The sequence below is a fragment of the Rhinatrema bivittatum genome, chromosome 11, assembly GCF_901001135.1.
Source record: "Rhinatrema bivittatum chromosome 11, aRhiBiv1.1, whole genome shotgun sequence".
NCBI classification, from domain to species: domain Eukaryota; kingdom Metazoa; phylum Chordata; class Amphibia; order Gymnophiona; family Rhinatrematidae; genus Rhinatrema; species Rhinatrema bivittatum.
The window spans coordinates 75,459,496-75,479,957 of record NC_042625.1 but is presented as its reverse complement, the minus strand read 5'-3'; the positions used below and the strand labels follow the sequence as shown (position 1 = coordinate 75,479,957).

Sequence of the window (20,462 nt, the reverse complement as noted above, 5' to 3'; positions counted from 1 at the left end):
ATGTTGACTTCTTTCAAGGCAGACAAAACTTTGTCGCCTTGAATCTGTCCATTCTTTATAACGGCTGTTCCTCCCTCGAACACTTCTCCCATCTGGGACATCTTCGGTCTCAGGGGGTCTGCAGTACCAGCCGTTCTATTATGGACAGGTGGGGAAGGGGTCTCAGGAGCCCAGAGCTCAAAGACGTTTCGTTGCCAGACCAACAGCATGGAATTCTCTGCCTGTGGCCATACGACTGTCAAATTGTACGAAAGACTTTAAAAAGCTGCTAAAAACTCATTTATTTACGCTAGCGTTTAATGTTTAAGACCTGTCTGATCGCTGCTATTCTGCTGCCTTTTGGTGGCCCTGATTATTTTAGCCCCATTTATTTTAAGTTTGTTTGATGTCTTGTGACCATTTTTGTTTTAGTATATATTTTTATCGTGAATGTTTCAGTCTGTTCGCCGCTTAAGGCTACAAATAAGAAATTTTCAATAAGTAAATAAGACCAGCACCCAGGTTGTGTTATGGCTATAAAACAATTTGGCATCAATCTCAGATCTAGCATAATTTTTCAACAAGAGCTTGCAGGTAAGAAGTATGCATGATCTTTCTCCTTATGTGGACAGTTTGAACATTGTCTTCTTTCAACACTTGCCCATAGACTTTAGGTTTTTGCATATTTATAACTGTATCCAGATACTTTCTGTGAAGGAATTTTAACAATGCTGGTAAAAGTCTATGCCGTTTATAACCTTTGGCTTACCGTTCCTTCTTGATGTTTCCAGGACATTCAAAATGTCACCGGATCGGTGGGTGAGGACGGCCAGTGCCTGTGCACCGTGATCTTGCCCGATAACACCTTCCCAATGCACAGGATGGAGTCCCTGGAGATCACCTCTCTCAACCTGAGCATCAGCGTCCAGCGAGAAATCACCCAGGTAAAGAAAGGTCTCCAGCCCATGCCCCAGAGTGTCACTGCTGGAGAGGCAGCCATCTGCGCCATGCCAGTCTCCAAAGCGGAAAAAAGCGACCACTTTTGGAACGGACTCCAGAAGAGCTTAGGGCAGGGCTTCCCAAAAATTGTCCTGGAGACCCCACAGCCAGTCGGGTTTTCAGGATATCCACGATGAATATGCATGAGATACATTTGCGTATAACAAATCTTCGTGATAGGCAAAGTTATCTCATGCATATTCATCGTGGATATCCTGAAAACCTGACTGGCTGTGGGGTCCCCAGGGCAGTTTTTGGGAAGCCCTGTCTTAAGGGATCCAACCAGCTCCCAGAGATGAGTCCCGCTCCTTTGGACTCCAAACTTCTTATTTCCAGAATCTCATCAAGTTCTCCGACTCCCTCCTCCCACTCTCAGAAACTCAGACTTATAGAAACATAGAAACATATAGAAACATAGAAATGATGGCAGAAAAGGACCAAATGGTCCATCCAGTCTGCCTAGCAAGCTTATGGTAGTAACTGCTGGCCATAAAAGCCAACTTTATAATTATCAGTTTCCCAGACTGGCAAAGTCAGAGCCCTCATTGGTTGCTGTTTGAGTCCAATTCCCTGTTACCTCTTGCCATTAAAGCAGAAAGCAATGTTGGAGTTGCAAGAACAGCATAAAGACTTATTGGTTAAGGGTAGTAACCATCATTTCAGCAAGTTACCCCTATGCATATTTGTTTTCCCAGACCGTAAAACCCAATGTCCTTATTGGTTGCTGTCTAAATCTAATTCCACTTTTCCTCTTTTCCCCCTGCCATTAAAGCAGAGAGCAATAATAGAGTTGCACCAAGAGTATGAAGACTTATTGGTTAAGGGTAGTAACTGCCACCCAGCAAGACTCCCATGTGCTCTTTTCCTCATTCCCATCCTCTAGCCTTTCGGGATTCACAGGATTTATCCCATGCCCCTTTGAAATCCTTTACTGTTTTTGTCTTCACCATCTCTTCCGGAAAGGCATTCCAGGCATCTTAAATATACACAGAGCCACAGCCCCTCTAGAGGTCATCTCTCCCCAGGCACTTGCGTAAAAGAATAAGTTATCCTACCCATACTGCAGAACTATACACTCACTGAGACAAATAGTGTACGTTGAGCTATAGAGGTGAAGTACAAGTAAAGGTATATTTATAGCCTCCAAATTTAGACCTCGGCTACACTTAAAAATCCACACAGACACTAGAGGTCACTTGTTTTTGTGTAGACAAGAATAAACCATTACAGCAACCCTAATGTTCAGTGCATTTCTTTAATCTACTCTGTGTGACGCATTACTGTGCTAGGCTACACTCTTTTGTAAGGAACCCCAACAGGGCAGAATTATCCAGGTATCCCGGATAAATTTACCTGCAGAGCTGATCGTAGGGGTGTGGCCCTCCTGAGACTGAAGAGCAGGGGTGGATGGGTTGGGGGACATTTCCCCTAAGATTGAAGAGCTGGGGGGGGGGGGTGAGGTGCACAGTACTATCTGGGTCATCTGACACCACTGCGCTCTTTCACTCCTCCCCAAAACTACATGGGGAGGAGGGGTGTAAAATCTTTCTTTTCCCCTCTAGGCCTGACCACCATTCTCCCCCTTTCCTCCCCTCCTTGTCCCAGACTTCACCACAGCCAGCACTCTTTTCCCTCCCGAGTACTACAACCAGCACTCTCCCTACCCTTCAAGGTACCTGTTTAGCTGACCAAATCTATCTCTGGTAAAGCCATGCTGCCTCGAATCTTCTGATCCATTTGATTCCAGGAGCTGCACTATCCTTTGATCCTGTTGGTGATCCTTTCAATAGATTATCTCTTTGAAGGACACTCCTCCCTCTGACTCTCAACCGAAAAAAATCCACGTGTTAGACACGGGGGTGGGGGGGGGGGGGACTTTAAAAACACTATGCATTGTGGTTATCTCTGTACGTACCTATTAGACTTTATTGCAGATTTTCAAGGTGATTTTATGTGCATAAAAATCGCTTTGACAATGCTGGGGAAAGTCCCTTGCATGCACACAGCTTACACGCAGGAAGGTACACCTGCACCTAGCAGTGCACAACCTCTGCATGCTTTATGATTAATGATTTTTCAGTTTGCTTTTATGTTATATTAAATACATTTGTGAAACCCTTTATGTATGTAGTGCTGTAAACTTCGTTGAACTTTGTCTAAGTGGTCCATACATTGTTAAAATAAGTTAATACGTAAATTGTACCTAAAGACCGTAACTAAGTCCTATCCCCAACTCAACTCTACCCCTGAAACCTCTATCACAAGTGCGCATAAAAGTACACGCCTAATTGGATTACGGGCATACTTTTACACACATAGTCACCAGGACTGCTGTTAAAGAGGTACTTACACTCATAAAACCGGGTTTTATGCATGTGAGTGGTTTTGAAAATTACTTTTGAGGCACCTCATTCACCATCTCTAAGCTGAGCATCTTCTCAGTCTTAAGATCTCCTTAGACCGCAGGAGGCTTCTCCCCTTCTGGCTTCTGCCTCGAGCCTCAACACACTCCTGTCCCACACCGGGCAGAAGACCACGAGTCAAAGTGGAATCCCGAGTTATTTCTAAATCACACTCCTTGACAAGATATCTCCCATTAGGGAGCGTTGGGGAGCACCGTACACTCCTGCTTTCTCTGACCTCATCACTTTACTACTACAACGGCCTTGACCAGGGGCCGCACCCCATAGCTCCTTCTGGAACCCTAAGTTCAAGCCCTAGATATTGACATTTTGTAATGCCTGGAATTCATTCTCCCCAAGAGCTTTGAATGCTGCCTCCACAGCATCCCCAGCTGTAGGTCTGTTGCATTATGTATACGCCGATGATGTACAAATCTTACTCCCAATCAAAGGCTCCATCGAACACACCCTAAAGTGATGGAACTCATCAATAAAGCACCTACTATCACAACTATCCCTTACTCTCAATCACAAAAAAACTGAAATCTTATAATATCCAGCAAACCCCCCAACCACCACCCTCCACCGACCCCTCCACACAATATCTTACAAACCAAACACTCTCTACAGTCAAAAACCTTGGCATCATGCTTGACAATCAACTGAACTTTAAGAAATACATCAACAACCTACTAAAAGATGGATTTTACAAACTCCAAATCCTAAGAAAGCTCAAGCCACTGCTATACCCTCAAGACTTCTGAACAGTTCTACAGGCTCTTCTCTTCTCTAAACTTGACTACTACAATGCCCTACTATTAGGTCTCCCAGCCTCCACTCTCAAACCCATTCAACTACTCCAAAACGTTGCGGCCAGAGCACTCACAAATAGCAAGAGATCAGACCATATCACACCCATCCTCTGAGGGATTGGAAGCCAGTGTAGACTGGCTTCCAATCCCTCAGAGAATATAGTACAAAACTCTAACCATCATTCACAAAATCCTCCACAACGACAAAACCAGCTGCCCACCCCCCTTCTCCTCCACACTCCCACCCGGAATCTTCGTTCCTCAAATTCTGGCCTCCTATAAATGCCACCCCCTAAAGCCACTCAATGGATATCAACAAAGGAACGAACATTCTCTCTGGCCGGCCCCATCTTATGGAACAAACTCCCCACAGAACTAAGAACAGATCCATCCACCCAATCATTCAAGAAAAATCTTAAAACATGGTTATTCCGCAAAGCTTTCCCAACATCACACACGAACCAACCCTAAACCAGACCCTAACCCTGCACTCAGAGCAATCACCGCCCCCCACCACACCAATAAATTCAACCCTCCACTCAATAGACACCTGCTCCCCTTAATACATTTCTCCTCCCCACCAAGCTCCCTCAAGATAAGCCCCCTATTACTGTCTTTGATACAAAATATACCTAATGCTAATTATTGTTATTATATTATTATTTATGCTATCTATTCCTCCATTGATGCCGATGGTTTCCATTATTGGCACTGTTTTTACCCATGTTGCTGCTATAACATTTTATGACATTTCTCTAATCATTTACTGTACCTGTCAAAAGGAAAGGACTTCCTTCCCGCACCTTTCAAATTATTTGTAAACCGATGTGATATGTAAATCGAACACCGGTATATAAAAACAAATAAATAAATAAGTGTTCTGGCCTGGGAAACAACTGGCTTACTTTTTTACGAGTGAAAATCTTTTCCTTTTCTTCTTCGTTTCACGTTAATGAAGGTGACGCCTTTATTTATTTATTTTTTTCCCCAGATTCAGAGCTATCAGAGAAACCTGGAAGTGTACTTGGAAAGGCTGTCCAACCTGACCCTCCGGGTAGAGAAAGTAGAGCTAGGAGTTGTGTCCTACACGGAGCTGGACTTTGCGCTATTGAAGCTAGAAATCAAGGAGATGGAGTCACTCGCCGTGCAGCTGAAGGCCTCTCTGAACGGATCCAACACCATCGTTGAGATGCTCTTTACGGAGGTACATACTGCGACCGGTTCTGTGCCCTTTAGAATGAATATTAAGTCTTTCTGGGCTCGTCTGATTTGAAAATACTTTGGATGCTGTCCAGGGTGTAAACCATGGTTAGCGCTCAGAGCTAATCGTTAGCAGTGGTCACTTTGGGGCAATTTTTTTAATTTATAGAAGGCTTTCGGGCCTGTAAGAAAATTTTCAGAGGGAAACTCCCCATGGATTGGCGGCACAGTTGGGACTTCAGTACCTGCAGGTGTTGCACCATAGATCCTGTGCTGCGATTTCAAAATTAATCCCCTGAACATTCCTTGCTGGCCCAGCCCCTGTGTACTGCAGGTACTCATGTCCACGGAGGACGGGCAAGATTTTCAGTCCCCTCCACCCTCCCATTTTACTTGCTGTTACTCAGGTAAGATCATTTGAAAATTGCCCTCCATAAAAATGTAGCCCCTGTCAGCTCTTGGGCATAGGGGCACATGGGAAGGATCACAGACCACACAAGGCCCCATGACCTCCTGTCTTTTCAAGGCCCTTATAGTTTTCTTCTTCACATAGGGATCTTTTTGCACACCAGTCGCTTCAGTAGAAATCGCCAGACTGACACTTGGATTTGTTATTCAAGAATTAAAGTCCTTTATTGTAACTACGGACAGTGTAAAAAAAAAAAAAAGAAAGAAAAAAAGAACAGCTCACAAAACAGACTCAATCTTCTTTCAGAACCCATCACAAAGTCCGCCAAAATAATATCCCTTCTGGACAGGAAGCCTTGCCTCCCACTACGTTTTTGGTTGCAGGCTATCTTCTCTTGTCGGCTACAACATGGGGAGCTCCTTTCTGATCTTCCTCTGGCAAGCAGCTTCTCTGCTCCCAAAGTACAGTCCTCTCCCTGTTTCTGCTTCCTCAGTGAGCCTTCAAACGCAGCTGCAGTTTTCTTCAGAACTTACTGGAGGCCCGGGTATTCATCCTTCCTGGACTCCTGAATTTCTTCCCCTCTCCAGGCACCCCTAGATAGCTCACTCCGGGACAGTCCCCCCCCCCCTCCACCCGACCTGTCTCACATGGGCACAGGAGGTTTGTTAACTGAAATTACCCCTCCTAACTGGGGGGGGGGGGGGGGGGGGAGTGGTACACTCTCCTGTCTCCATGGGTGTTTTTCAGTCGACTGTTGTCCTGCTTCCATAGCAGCCTTTTCTATTTCTGTTGCTAATGCTGCTTTTTTTTCTGTATAAAGTTTTTTTTGTTTGCTGTTATACTGCCAACTGGTGGCCGGCCTGCATGTTCAGGGCTGCTGCTTTAATTCAGTGGTATTATAATCTGGCTCGGAAGGATTCATCTCTGATCTGAAAGTGGGGAAACCTGGGAGATTTTCCCCATGTCCAGTCGACTCGTTCAGCCTGTGTGTTTCAGTAGCTGACTCTCCCTAGATCTGCAGAAGAGTCATTTTCTTTTTTTTTTTTACCTGCCTTTATTTCTGTGATCCAGATTGTTTTAAGTTTGCTCTTTTGTCCGGTTTACCTGTTTCATCTTTTAATAAAATTTGAAGATGCAGCTTCCTCCGTCTGAAATAAAGACGAGTTAAGCTAGCTGTATAGTTGCACATGGAACGTGCAGCAGGGACAGAATAGCATACATCGCTGAAATGGGCAGGGTCTAATCCAGGGCTCGAGGGTCAGATTTTCAGGATATCCCTAACGAATATGCATAAAAGGTTTGCCTGTGCAATGTCTCAGTTGTATCAAATCTATCAAATGCATATTTCGTTAGGGATATCCTGAAAATCTGGTCTAGTTTGTGGCCCTCGCGAACCGGAAGTAAATAGAAGTGAATGCCACTCATCTAATGAGACCTCTGAGTCACATTACTGGCACAGAAGGCCAGATGAGGCCTCTAATGAGATAAAAGCAAAGGACAACCAATGCTAGTAAGGGTCAGATTTTGGCACCCAATTACCGAACTAACCATGCTCGCTAGTAAAGTTACCTGATCCTCTAATCGAGGAGTGGCCAGCTCCAGGCCTCAAGAGCCACAAGCAGGTCTGGTTTTCAGGATATCCACAATGAAAATGCATGGCATAGATATGCATGCACTGCCTCTATTGTATGCAGATCTCTCTTATGCATACTCATTGTGGATATCCTGAAAATCAGGCTTGTTTGCGGCTCTTGAGGACTGAATATGGGCAACCCTGTTCTACACCAATAGGAATAGGCTGAACAATATCTGATTTTGCCCCATTGCATTGAGAGATTTAGTTCGGTTTTCCTAAAAATAGCCAATCTATAATAAAATGGGAGTTTAATCTTAGGACTGGCTCAGCCCATTCTCTATGCCGAGTCTGGTAAAGCTCGTAGTTAACCTATGAGATTCTTTAAAAACTGTGGTCTTTTTGAATGAGAATCTGTGACCATGACTGACACTGATTTATATGTCTCAGCCACAGACAATTATGAGGTCAGAGGAACAAGGCTGATGATGGCAGAAAGAACATTGACCCATCCACTCTGCCCAGTTATGCTTGCTCATCCTGCAAGGATATATCTCTACTTCCAGCCGTAGAGCTTGAGAGACATCTCTTTTTAGATAACAACCATCATCCCTCCCTATGTCTAACCACAAAGCTCTGGAATAATCTAAATAGCCATCAATACTAGCCTAGTGCTTTCTAAAGCATCCGGCCTCCTTGGTCCCATGTATAGCCTCCCAAACTGACCCAGCCAAATGAGTGCTTGCATGTCCACTGGTAGAATGGGATTTATTTAATGTTTGGGTACTTGCTTGCCAGGTACTTGTGACCTGGATTGGCCACTTTTGGAAACAGGATACTGGGCTTGATGGACCCTTGGTCTGACCTAGAATGGCAACTTCTTATGTTCTTTTGTACTAGCCATTACTGTACTCACAGCCTGTCAGACAGACCCAGCTTCTATTAAGTCTATCATATTTATACTAAGAAGGAACTATTTTACCTGAATATAATCCCTGCTCATTTTTAGTGCTTTTCAACCAGTGCTGAAAGTACCATACCAGTGCTGAAAGTACCATAACAGTGACCAATCTATTACCTAATTGAATCAAACTTTCGGGCTGATTCAGTAAATTGAGCGGGAGAGCGGCGCTCCAAGGCGAGCGCCCACTCTCCCAACGCACGCCCAGGTCACTCTCCTGGACGTGCGATCGAGTATGCAAATGAGGGCCCGCGGTAATAAGGAGATGTTAGGGACACTAGCGGGTCCCTAGCACCTCCTTATTGGCAGAAGCGGCGGCTATCAGCGGGTTTGACAGCCGACGCTTAATTTTACCAGCATCGGTTGTCGAACCCGTTGACAGCCACTGGTCCAGAAAATGGACGCCGGCAAAATTGAGCATCCGTCTTCCAACCTGCAAGCCACAGGATGATTTTTTTTTTGAGGCCTCTGACTTAATATCTCTATGATATTAAGTCGGAGAGTGTACAGAAAAACATTTTTTCCTGCTTTCTGTACACTTTTCCAGTGCTGGCTGAAATTAACGCCAGCCTTTGGGCAGGCGTTAATTTCTGAGAGTAAAATGTGCGTCTTGGCTGCACATTTTATTTTCTGTATTGCATGGGACTAAGTAATAGGCTCATCAACATGCATTTGCATGTTGCGGGCGCTATTAGTTTTTGGGAGGTTGGACACGAGTTTTCCTCGCGCTGTTACCCCTTACTGTCGAAAACGCTCATCCAGACGGGGGCTAACGGTGTGCTCAGCCTGAAGGCACCGTACTGAATCGGCCTGTTTGAGGTGAAGGTTAATTATGGGTTTAGCATTTGAATCTAATGGAAGTGACCCCACCCTTATCAGACTAGGGAAAGTCTCAGTATAGTAAAGCTGAAAAGTGCTAGGAAATGCCTGCTTTAGCATGGATTTCATCTCTTCCTTTGTTCTGACGCTGAAATTGTTTTTGTATAACAAAATTTGAATCTCATTTCCTCCCACCACTTCTCTCCCCTTCCCCCATGAAATGTCAGATCCGGAACATTTCGGTGATGGTCAATCAGCTGGAATCTTATGATAAAAACAACGTGCTGGCAGTGCGACGGGAAATCACCTCCCTGCGGAAACGTCTTCAAGACTGCGAGAAAAACCAGTCAGTGCCCAGGCCACCTCCTGTGCAATATGGTCAGTATAGGATTCATTCTCAGACTCTCCCAGTTCACCTCACCTCAACAAAAGATTGTGTTGTGACTTGATTTTTACATGTAGTACTTCTAAATGTATTTATCATTTTCGCATGGTAAAATATAACAGTACCTTTTTTGCAGGAATTATAATCAGGGCTTTTTTTTCAGAGGGTACGTGTCAGTAATGGACACCGTTACCTCTTCCTCCACCTGCTTGATTTGCCCTGTGGACCTGCAAAAAAAATAAAAAAGCATCCGTCTGGCATCTTTTTTCCCCGGAAAGAAAGCACCGATTCTAATCAACACCTAGAAAACCTCAAGACCACCAGTCAACACTTAATTTTGATAGTAAAATAGTTGAACTATTTGAGATTGGATGACTTGAGGGATGGTCATAGGGACAGAGAGCCTGTCACCTTTAGGACTGATGGGCCCAGTGATGGGCACAAATATATAGCAACTGTCACCTCTAGGATCAAGAAGGAAGATATAGAGTCTATTACCTTTAGGATGGAATAACTGGTGAAATGATCACAGGAAAACAGAGCTATAGCACAGGCTCAGATGTCAGAAATATTATAAAATAAAAACTTTTAAAATGCAGTCCTTTTAAGCTGTGTAGGGAGCAGGGCACAAGCACAGTAGCGCAAAGCCCATTCATGATTTGACAAGATGAGCTAATCCATACTCTGTTTCTTCACACAGGGTCCTGTGACCATGGGGGTCTGATAAACATAACTAAGCCATTTGTGGTACACCTGAACTGGAGGGGCTTCTATTACAAGTATGGCGGGTGGGGGAAGGACTCGTTTCCGGACACCAACAAGAAAGATTTGTTCTGGGTGGCACCTCTGAACACCGATGCCCGGGTAATGCAGCTCGTCCGCTTCCACTCTCTCTATGATGACCTCCTGCTCTATAAGAACCCCACTGATAAGAGCCTCTCCTACTATGGGCAGGGTAGCGGGATGATCCTTTACAACAACTCCCTCTACTACAATTGCTACAATTCCCAGTATATGTGCCGGATGAACGTGGACACCAATGGAGTACAGCGTCAGACCCTGCTTGATGCAGTCTACAACAACCGTTTCTCTTATGCCGCTGTCACCTACCAGGACATGGACTTTGCTGCTGACGAAAATGGACTGTGGGTGCTCTACTCCACAGAGAAGAATGCTGGCAATATCGTGATTGGGAAACTGAACGTCTCCTCCTTCACTGTGGAGCGCACCTGGACCACCACACAGTACAAGCCTGGTGTTACCAACGCCTTCATGATCTGTGGGGTGCTGTACGCTACCAGGCCCGTAAACACACGCAGGGAGGAGATCTTCTACATGTATGACACCAATACAGGGGAAGAAGGAAAGCTGAGCATCATGATGGATAAGATGATGGAGACAGTGCAGAACCTACATTACAACACCAACGATCACAAGCTCTACATGTACAATGACGGCTACTTGGTCACTTATGATGTTGCTTTCAGGCCATCCCCAGAGCCACAGTGAGGAGCCCCGGGCTCCCTGCTGAGATCCAGCACTTGGCCTGGTCTGTAGGCTAGCGATGGCAGATGGATCCGGCTCATCAGGGACAAGCTGAGCCAGTCCTGGATTCACCACCCTCATTGCATCTACGAAGGTATAGTTCTAAGTTATCTAAGAAAAGCAGAAACTACATCTCCAGAGATGCAATGGGGAAAAAGCAGCCCTGAGTTAGCTGGTACCTGCTATGTACATTCATCTGCTTTTGTTTTCTTGTGCATTCAAATCTATTAAAGGTGTAATTGAAACTTCATGATGATTCAAGCTTCTAATTTTAGATTTTAACCAACACCAATAAAATAATCCCTGATGTAAAAAAAAAAAAAAAAAAGCATTTATTGGATAAAAACCAAAAAACAGTGTATCCTAGTACTCTCTCAGCCCTCCTTTTATCTGTCTAGGACCTTCCACTATGCTTTTGTATACTTTCATGCTTACGACTCCTCAGCTGCAGAAATTATGGATTTAATTCAACCAGAAAAGGTACCCAGCAATAGTACCTATGTCCTAATATCAATAAACAAAGTTTTAGTACCTTAAAAACCCCCAAAAACAATTAATTGGAAAACACAAAGCTAAATTTACAATTTATAAGCACCTAAAAATAGAAGCCCTAACTATAATTTGTGAGTTTACTTAATCTCTCATTAAAAAATTCCTTGTTTTATATGAAATAAGACATTTTGGGATACATTTTCAAATGTCTAGTTGAGAACTACAGTGGTAAAAAATGGGGTTTATGCAGCTAGAATCCTCTTAGCTTGATCCAGCTAAGAGGATTTTCATAGTTTTTCAATGCACATACATTTAGCCACAGTAAACATATAGTATTCCCTGAGGAACCCAGTGGAAAAGAGTGGTACACCAAAGTATAAATACATATTTAAAATAAAAGCATATGAGTCAAATATATACACAGGGAGACTAAAACCATATGAAACTATTAAATAGTTTAATCAAATAAATATTACTTATAAAAGTAATAATACATAAAACATGACAGGCAGCCTCCCATTCACACATACATCCATCCCAAGCAGCTTCTCATTCACACATACACACACCCATCACAGGCAGACGCCCATTCATACACATACATCCATCCCAAGCAGCCTCTCATTCATACATACACCCCCCATCCCCAGCAGCCTCCCATTCACACATACACACACCCATCACAGGCAGACTCCCATTCACACATCCATCCCAAGCAGCCTCTCATTCACACATACACCCCCCATCCCAAGCAGCCTCCCATTCACACATACACACACCCATCACAGGCAGACGCCCATTCATACACATACATCCATCCCAAGCAGCCTCTCATTCACACATACACCCCCCATCCCAAGCAGCCTCCCATTCACACATACACACATCCATCACAGGCAGCCTCCCATTCATACATATACATCCATCCCAAGCAGCCTCCCATTCACACATACACACACCCATCACAGGCAGATGCCCATTCATACATATACATCCATCCCAAGCAGCCTCCCATTCACACATACACACACCCATCACAGGCAGACTCCCATTCATACACATCCATCCATCCCAAGCAGCCTCTCATTCATACATACACACCCCCATCCCAAGCAGCTTCTCATTCACACATACACACACCCATCACAGGCAGACTCCCATTCATACACGTACATCCATCCCAAGCAGCCTCTTTCATACATACACACCCATTCCAAGAAGCCTCCCATTCACACATATACATCCATCACATTGTTCTCCAGAACGTCACTCATATCCTCTTCCATTTTCCTTCCATCCCCTCACCTCCTCCTCAACCCCTTCCCTCTCCCTCAGCCCTCCTCCACTCCCCCTTTTTATGTTCTCCAGAACGTCACTCATATCCTCTTCCATTTTCCTTCCATCCCCTCTCATCTTCCCTTTCCTTCCTCTCTCACCTCATCTAGAACCCCTTCCCTCTCCCGATGTTTTCGCACCAACGGCGGCAGCAGCTCGGATCCCTCATTGTTGCTACAAGACGTCGGCCGCTCGCCCGCCAACCCAGGGTCCCGTTAAGCGCGGCCACTGGACGGCACAGACACGGAGACGGGAGGTCTCCGGGGGTTCGCTCTCTCGGGTGCCTCACCACCGGGCTTGTTGCTGGCCCGCCCGATGCTCGTTGGTGAGGCAGGCGCGCGAGAGAGAGAGACCCCAGGAGACCTCCCATCTCTGTGTCTGTGCCGCCGCCGCTCCTCCCCGCCGCTTCCAAGGCAGCCCTCCACTGCTCCATTTCCTTCCAGCGCCATGTTGCTCCCCTCTGACCGACGTGCTCTCTCTCTACTGCGCATCTGCGGGCCGTCGGTCAGAGCCCATTTATATGGTAGATTTTTCCAGTAATCATTGGGTACATTGAAACCAGCAAATAATACACTAAATCAACAAATAATTTGTGTTATTTGCCAATTTTGCGCATTCTCATCTTTTTACAGCTTAGTAACTAGACCTCTTATTATGTAGATATATAAAATTGGTGTTTTTCAGAGTTTTCTGGAGTGGGCGGGAGGAGGAGGAGACTAAAGACCCGAGAGCTGAAAAGAACTTGTGCAGCTGAGGAGCCATCAGTGTAGAAAAGGTGCAAAGACAGAGTGGTGCATGCAAGTCAGACAAGAGAATGGGTGTGGGTGTGTGGGGGGTGCAGGGATGCAGGTTGAGAGAGTCCTGGGGGCAATGTTTTTCTGGTGTTTATTCGATAAACACAGATTTCCTTTTTTTTTTGTTTTTCCCACCGGGCGGTGTTTTATTGGTTAAAACCTAAAGACAGAAGCCCTAGTTAAATCCCTTTGCCAGAATAAGCGATGACAGTGCAGAAAAGGGACAACTGCATTGCTTAGAGAGGAAACCAACAGCAGCGCAGACACACACCAAAGTTTTAAAGGAAGCTTTTAATCGCTTTTTTTTTTTTCCCTCCAGCAAATAAAAATATTGCAGAGCTTATGTTCTCAGCATACAAGCTAGGTACACAAATCATAATTTATGTACAGTGTAAAAAAGTATATATACATACACACACACATTTATAAAACATTTCATTAATGTCTCTATAAAAAATATGGCCTTCAAACACAGCAATGATCCGGCAAAGATTTCTTTTTGTTCATTTTGTGGAATTTTTTTGGAAAGGCAATTAATAATTTTCTGGCCATGTAAAATGTTGGGAATGCTGGAGCCTTTATACCCAGTTCCCTTTTTGGCATGGCTACGGGTATTTTACTTTTTTCCCTTTCGACTCTTTACCTAGAAAAGCCAGTAATTCTTCTGGAATACTGCCAGATGTGAGCACAGCTGTTTAGAAAGATGCTCCAGAAGCACCTGACTCAAAACGCCCTCTAAACATGAAATGGAGGCCCAGGCCCAAAGGCCACATGGCCCAACTGCATGATTAGTATCATGAGGGCCGCGCCAACCACGGCCAGGTTTTACGCCTCTCGTCCAACTAAATGCTGGGACTTGTAGCTCCAATCTCTCTAAAAGCAGGGAGCACAAGTCCCAGAGATGCAATAACGGGAGAAACTAGGGCTGGCTCAGCCTGTCCAGATGATCTGGGGCCAGATGTTACCCATTATGAAACATAACATTCAGGCAGAACATAACCCAGGCTGTCTTAATGCTGTGGAATCAGTGCTTCATTCTCATCCCAGTCCTCGGGGACCACTGATTAGGTTATCCCAAATGAATATGCATGAGATGCACGTACATACAGTGGAGGCAGATCGTCTGGAAAAGCTCCAGGGACAGGTTGAGAACCACGGCTCTATGTCACCCAACCTCTGCAAGACGCTGATTCTGAAACTTTCTATGGGAACATCTGGCTGGCTACATTTTGTTCTACAGCCGTATGTTGTATTGGGGATTGCGCCTTTCCCTTTGTATTTCGTAGACCCCAGGATGGGGTAACATAAGAGACACGTGAAGGGGTGGTGGTGGGGCTTAAATTAGCTGTTTTGGTGCTGGGAGGCGGGAAGGGATACAGTATATGGGGGTTTTTTTTTTCATGTTTATTGTGATTCAGTAAACAAATTTAACCAAAATAAAACATTACACGAATGAAACAAAAATGAAAAAAAAAAAAAAAGCCAAAATGAAAGCATTTTCCCTGCACATCCCTTAGCAATGCATCACCTGTTCATGTGAAGATATTCATCCGATCGTTAATTAAAACATTTACTGCTAGGTCACTCGCTCTGAAATAGTTCAATTCTTCTCGGAGCAGCCATTTTCGAGAAGTGTCATACTCTCATTGACTCCAGATGTGATTGGTCCATGCCTACCATCATGTTACACCACGCCACGCCATGCCTGTCATCGCGTCACGCTACCAGAAGCAGTCTGCCACATCTGCAGTGACTAAGCGTGGTTGCTTCCTGGGCAGTAGGTGGGAATGCAGTGGGCATACAGGAAGAATCTCAGATGAGACCCTTTCAAAATGTCTGCGTGCAGATTCAGTTTTGTTTTAAGCTCAAAGAAATGCTGGTAAGAGTCCAAAGTATATATAAAGCAGTACTATAAAAGTGTAAGTCCAGATAATACCATGTTTTCCACTCGTAGTTTCAAAGTTATGTAGAAAGGAACTGATACTGCTCGACTCGGTGCCATATCCTGAGCCTGGCAGATGTTAAAGTTGCTATAAAACAATGAGCTGTTGGGTGGGCACATCTGGATATCCTGATGGCATAGAGATGCTCCACCACTGCTGGAGCTAGCACTTTTGCAAGGGACTAATATGCAGGCTGAGTGCCACTGGTTGACCAAAGCAAACTGTCCCCCTTTCCCTCTGGTCACCTCCCAGCGCTGCCCTGTGGTATCTCAACCTTACCACAAGGGAATCTGTCCTAGGCACTTTCTTGCAGCAAACATAGAAAGGTCCACCCAGCCTTCCCAGCTAGCTACGACTCGGATCCAGAGGATGTAGGTGGGAGTTGGAGTAAATATTCCAGCGTAATGTTGTTCACTTCCCACACACACACCTGCACCTCCAAATACCACTATGGTGAAGTGGGCTCCAGGCGCAATCATGTGACACTGCTTAGATTTTTAAGGGCTATGACTTACATAGAGGAGAGTTTAGAAGCTATTAAATAATGTACATGCAGTGCAAAGATGGAATTTACTTACTGGCCACATTTCAGAAAGGCGCTCTACCCTCAATTTTAATAGATGGGTTCTGGTAACTTCCAAGTGCCTGTGCAATGCCTTGGATATTAATACACATCTACAGGTATTTAGCACGCCTGGGCAAAGCCTTTTATTGGCTCGTGAAGCTTAGTATGAACAAGATGGTCCTTGAAAGAGCTACATCAATAGGAAATGAGACCTCCTGGATCCCGAGAGACAGTGCTTCTCGTGTTTCCTGCCCACTCTGAAAACGAATGCCCATTACATGACTACAGGTCAAGCCTGAAGCCAGCATGCTCCTGGTGATTTAAGGTTGGGGGATGTCTAAAATCTATCACTTTTATCTACTGCCATTGCTACTACTTGGGAAAGTATGGGAGAAGTGGCTACAGAGGAATGAGAGGAGAAGCTCTTCGTATCAGAGTTTGCAGTGTGCGTGCCCTTTACTTTTCCCTTATTCTGCTGTTGGCCATTGCCTTCACCTCTTGGCAGGAACAGTTAACGCCTTAGCTCAGGGTCCATGGCTTTATTGGAATATTCTGATTGGCATTCAAAGTTATTAAGCTTACTATCAAAAAGTTTATATTATTGCTTCAGTCCTTGGAAATGGATCTCTTCCAATATGGCTTCTTCTAATGTGGCACAAGGTGCTGCACTGTCACTGGCCCATGACTCGCAAAGGACGTGCCTGTTGTCGTGTGCCGGGCATAGGACATAGCGGTTGGCAACCAGTGGTTGGTGGACCTCCGCTGTGATGGGACTGCCCTTCAGGCAGGACTCCTTTACCAAGTCCTCCAGCTCCAAGCCCCCCACAGCGCCCACGTCTCCCTCCACATCTGAGGACGAGGCACATGTGTCCTCCATGTTAACGTAGAGGATCTCCTCTGGCTCTTTAACAGGGGGCAGGCCCTTCAGGATCTTCTCCAGTTCCCCGTGCAGCGTCTCGAAGGATGGGCGGTCCTTGGCATTCACCAGCCAGCAGCTGTACATGAGCTTGTACCTGCAGCCGAGACACAAGGCACAAAGCCCTTACCAAACCCTCCATCGGCCAATCAGGAAATCTTTTATCACCGCACACATACTGTAAACTTCTCTTGATGTTGCCCTCCTCTAGCTCTCCCACCCCAGACACTGCTCTTTTCTTCTGCCCAATTTTCCCCTAGAATTGTATCTTTGCTGCCATTCCCCTCCAGTATATGCTTCGTACTGGAGGGAACTGGATCAGGCACCAGACCACTTATCTTCCCTGAAGCAGAGCTACTGGGACACCCATCCCCAAAAGGAAGAGGATACCACTTCCAGCCCTACAGCAAAAGAAAGTCTATAAGAAATAGGCCCAGATAAATCCCCTACAGCGCTCACAAGTGTTGCATGAGTTCTTACTCTCCATTTCACCCTCCACGGCCTCAGCTACAAAACTTAAGACTGTGAGCCCTCTGGGGACAGGGAAATACCTATAGCACCCGAATGTAATCTGCTTTGAAGTGGCTAAAAGGCAGAATATAAATCCAGATAAATAACTAACTGGGTCTTTGCCAGTGAGAGGAAGAACCCGCAGAAGAGATGACAGCAGAACTTACAATCCATCCAGGCAATCTGGTGGCTGCTTCAGCCTATTCCCCTGCCTCAGGTAGTCATAGATCTCACTGTTCTCCACCCCTGGATAGGGCGTCTGTCCGCGGGTGGCAATCTCCCACATGGTGACCCCAAATGACCACTAGAATTAAAAGCATGAGATGGCATTAAGGCGCATCCCCACCTTGCATGCACCGGTCACACCCTCTACTATTTCAAACAAGTGCAACGGGGGAGGGGCAGAGACCAAATTCGGTTTGTCCCTCATCGCTTGTGCAGTACGTTATTAAGCCCCTGAAAGCACTCATTTGCAATGCAAGCTTGGTAAATCACAATTTGCCCTCAGCTGCTGAAATGATGTATGATTTGACCCTTTACATTCAGAGACCCAGGAAAGTTGATTAATAATAATAGGCAAATCATGCAGATTCTTAATAATAGTTACAGTACTCAAAAACTGATTTTTGTTTTTACTAAGATATCACCGCCTTCTACTTAAACAAAACTTTCTTATCGACACATGGTACGGAGGCTTTGTGTCTCCACGTGCATCGGGAGGCTGTAATATACATCTTCCATTCTTTCTGTGAAGAAATATTTTCTGAGGTTGCTCCTGAATCTATCCCCTTGGAGACTCATACTGTGACCTCTTGTAGGGGCTTCAGGGGGTTGGACTCAGAAGCATCATCAAAAAAATTAGGGTAGAATGGAATGCAATTAATCGGGGATCGGGGGGGGGGAGGGGCCATGAGGGTTCTCACCACATCACTTTTGCTGGTGTACACTCGGTCAGCCAAGCTCTCCATGGCGATCCACTTCACTGGCATCTTGGAGATGCGGCCTTGCCGGTAATAGTCCCCATTGTAGATCTTCTTGGAGAGGCCAAAGTCAGCTACACAGACATTCATGTTCTCGTTCAACCTGCCAGTGGGCAAGAGGCCAACATGGTCACTGGGAGTGGGTGGGGGGGGGGGCTGGTGCCGGAAAGTTCAGGAAAAAGCAGACAAAGTGAAGAGTGCAGATGGAAGGCCGGACAGCATAACTGAAAGGATGCCGAGCAGAGTCTTCCTCATCTAATTCTCTCAAAGAGGAAACCAAAATGCCTTTGGAATGTTAAGGGCATCTGCGTTTGAAAGGGGCACTGAGAAACGCACTTCATCTGAGATAGAGTTGAGTGAAAACCAGAATGAACTGTAACTCTGGTCAACCGGCAAAACATGTCTCTAAACAGACTTTAATAATTTCTCACTCTGGAGTGGATGGCTGTGGTGGGGAACACTCACATGCAGTTCCGAGCTGCCAGGTCACGGTGGATGAAATTTTTGGCACTCAGGTACTCCATCCCGCTTGCAATGTCTGTCATGAACTTAACCAGCGTCCTGGTTGGCAAGTACTGTAAGAAGAACAATGCCAATAAGCTTTCCAATGCTGCCAAACTAGCAAAAGAAACAGACACTCTGGGCTGGGATTTGTACGGATGGTGCATGTAAGAAATCTTTCTGAAGAACACTGGCAAAGCACCATGAGCATTCAGGGGGTTGGGGAGGGAGAGAAGGGTGGTGGTGGTTGGTTCTGGGGTATTCCTAGCCTGGTGCTATTGGGAAGTAGCATTACCATAGGGTTGCCACCTCGCCCAAGTCATCCTGAACATGCTGATCCAGCCCTGGCTTTTGCTCTGTTGCAAACAGGACTCATACATCTGATTTCCCAAAGAAAAGCACGACTATATTTCCATGCACACAGTGAGGCAAAACCAAGACTGGATCAGCTTCTTTAGGTTGACCTGGGTGAGGTGGCAACACTACAAAAGAGCAACTGGAGAATATTGGCTACCCAGAAAATGGGGGGGGGGGGGGGGGGTGCAGGGCACAGCTCTTACAGAACCTGGCCACGGAAATTCTACAACAGATCAAAAGGGACTTCTCTCAACAGGAGGCTCCAGATCACCTTATCTGACTTGCAAACACTGTGAGTGACACAAGTGTACCCAGTTGCCCCTTCCTAGTTTCCTTACATTAGGCTGGAATGCTGCCATCCTGATACAGGAGCTTGCCGGCTCCAGGGAAAACTGCCCAGGTGGAACTCTGGACCTTGAAGCTTGGAATGCCCAACCGCTACTGATGCAACTTATTTTGTCTCTTTCATCTACGGACACAAATGAAGGCAAATTCCCTTGGAAAAGAGCACCCGTGCATTCGGCAATGAAATAATGCCCAAACCTCTCGGGACCAGGGATCTTTCCCAGACATAAAAGAACAGGGGGGGCTGCTGTCCACTAGAGGGCGCCAGTGGACAAGAGATGATTACGGACTTCAAATGGTAGCAATATTCAAGGCCTCGTTGGGGTGTCAAGACCAGGGCTGTAAATCTTGCTTCAGTTTTTCTGCCACAACAGCCAAGACACGCAAACAGCAGCAACTGAAATGACCCTCCCCCTCTTTTTCCGTCCTGTCTTGCTTATTTGCACATCCCGGCTAGTCCATAGCCCACTGAAGCTGGTCTCAATTAAGATGACAACTCAAAAAGAGCAGGAGGAAACTGCCAAGTCCACTCTGCCCCCCCCCCCCCCCCCCAAAAAAATAATTATTTAATTAATTCAATTTATAAGCCATTTTTTTTCCAAGTAATATGCTCAGAGCAGATGTACAGAAATAAACATCA

At 45.5% G+C, this 20,462-nt stretch overlaps 2 protein-coding genes across 4 annotated transcripts in view; one reads left to right on the top strand and one right to left on the bottom strand.

The window, feature by feature from the left end:
* Positions 1–732: 732 nt before the first annotated feature.
* On the top strand, positions 733–11,229 carry LOC115073084 (olfactomedin-4-like). The gene is made up of 4 exons (XM_029571242.1): positions 733–923; positions 5,184–5,396; positions 9,382–9,532; positions 10,240–11,229. The coding sequence occupies exons 1-4, from the start codon at positions 852–854 to the stop codon at positions 11,046–11,048; spliced, it is 1,245 nt and encodes a 414-aa protein (XP_029427102.1). The 5' UTR covers positions 733–851; the 3' UTR covers positions 11,049–11,229.
* Positions 11,230–13,977: 2,748 nt separating this feature from the next.
* The window catches only part of AXL (AXL receptor tyrosine kinase), a 73,044-nt gene continuing 66,559 nt past the window's right edge, over positions 13,978–20,462 (bottom strand). For all 3 annotated transcript variants that reach the window (XM_029619103.1, XM_029619102.1, XM_029619104.1), the window contains exons 17-20: positions 19,085–19,194; positions 18,563–18,722; positions 17,807–17,943; positions 13,978–17,226 (exon numbers count right to left, since the gene is read on the bottom strand). In XM_029619103.1, coding sequence (XP_029474963.1) covers positions 16,812–17,226; positions 17,807–17,943; positions 18,563–18,722; positions 19,085–19,194 — 822 coding nt within the window. In that variant the 3' untranslated portion in view covers positions 13,978–16,811. The remainder of the gene's footprint in view (positions 17,227–17,806; positions 17,944–18,562; positions 18,723–19,084; positions 19,195–20,462) is intronic.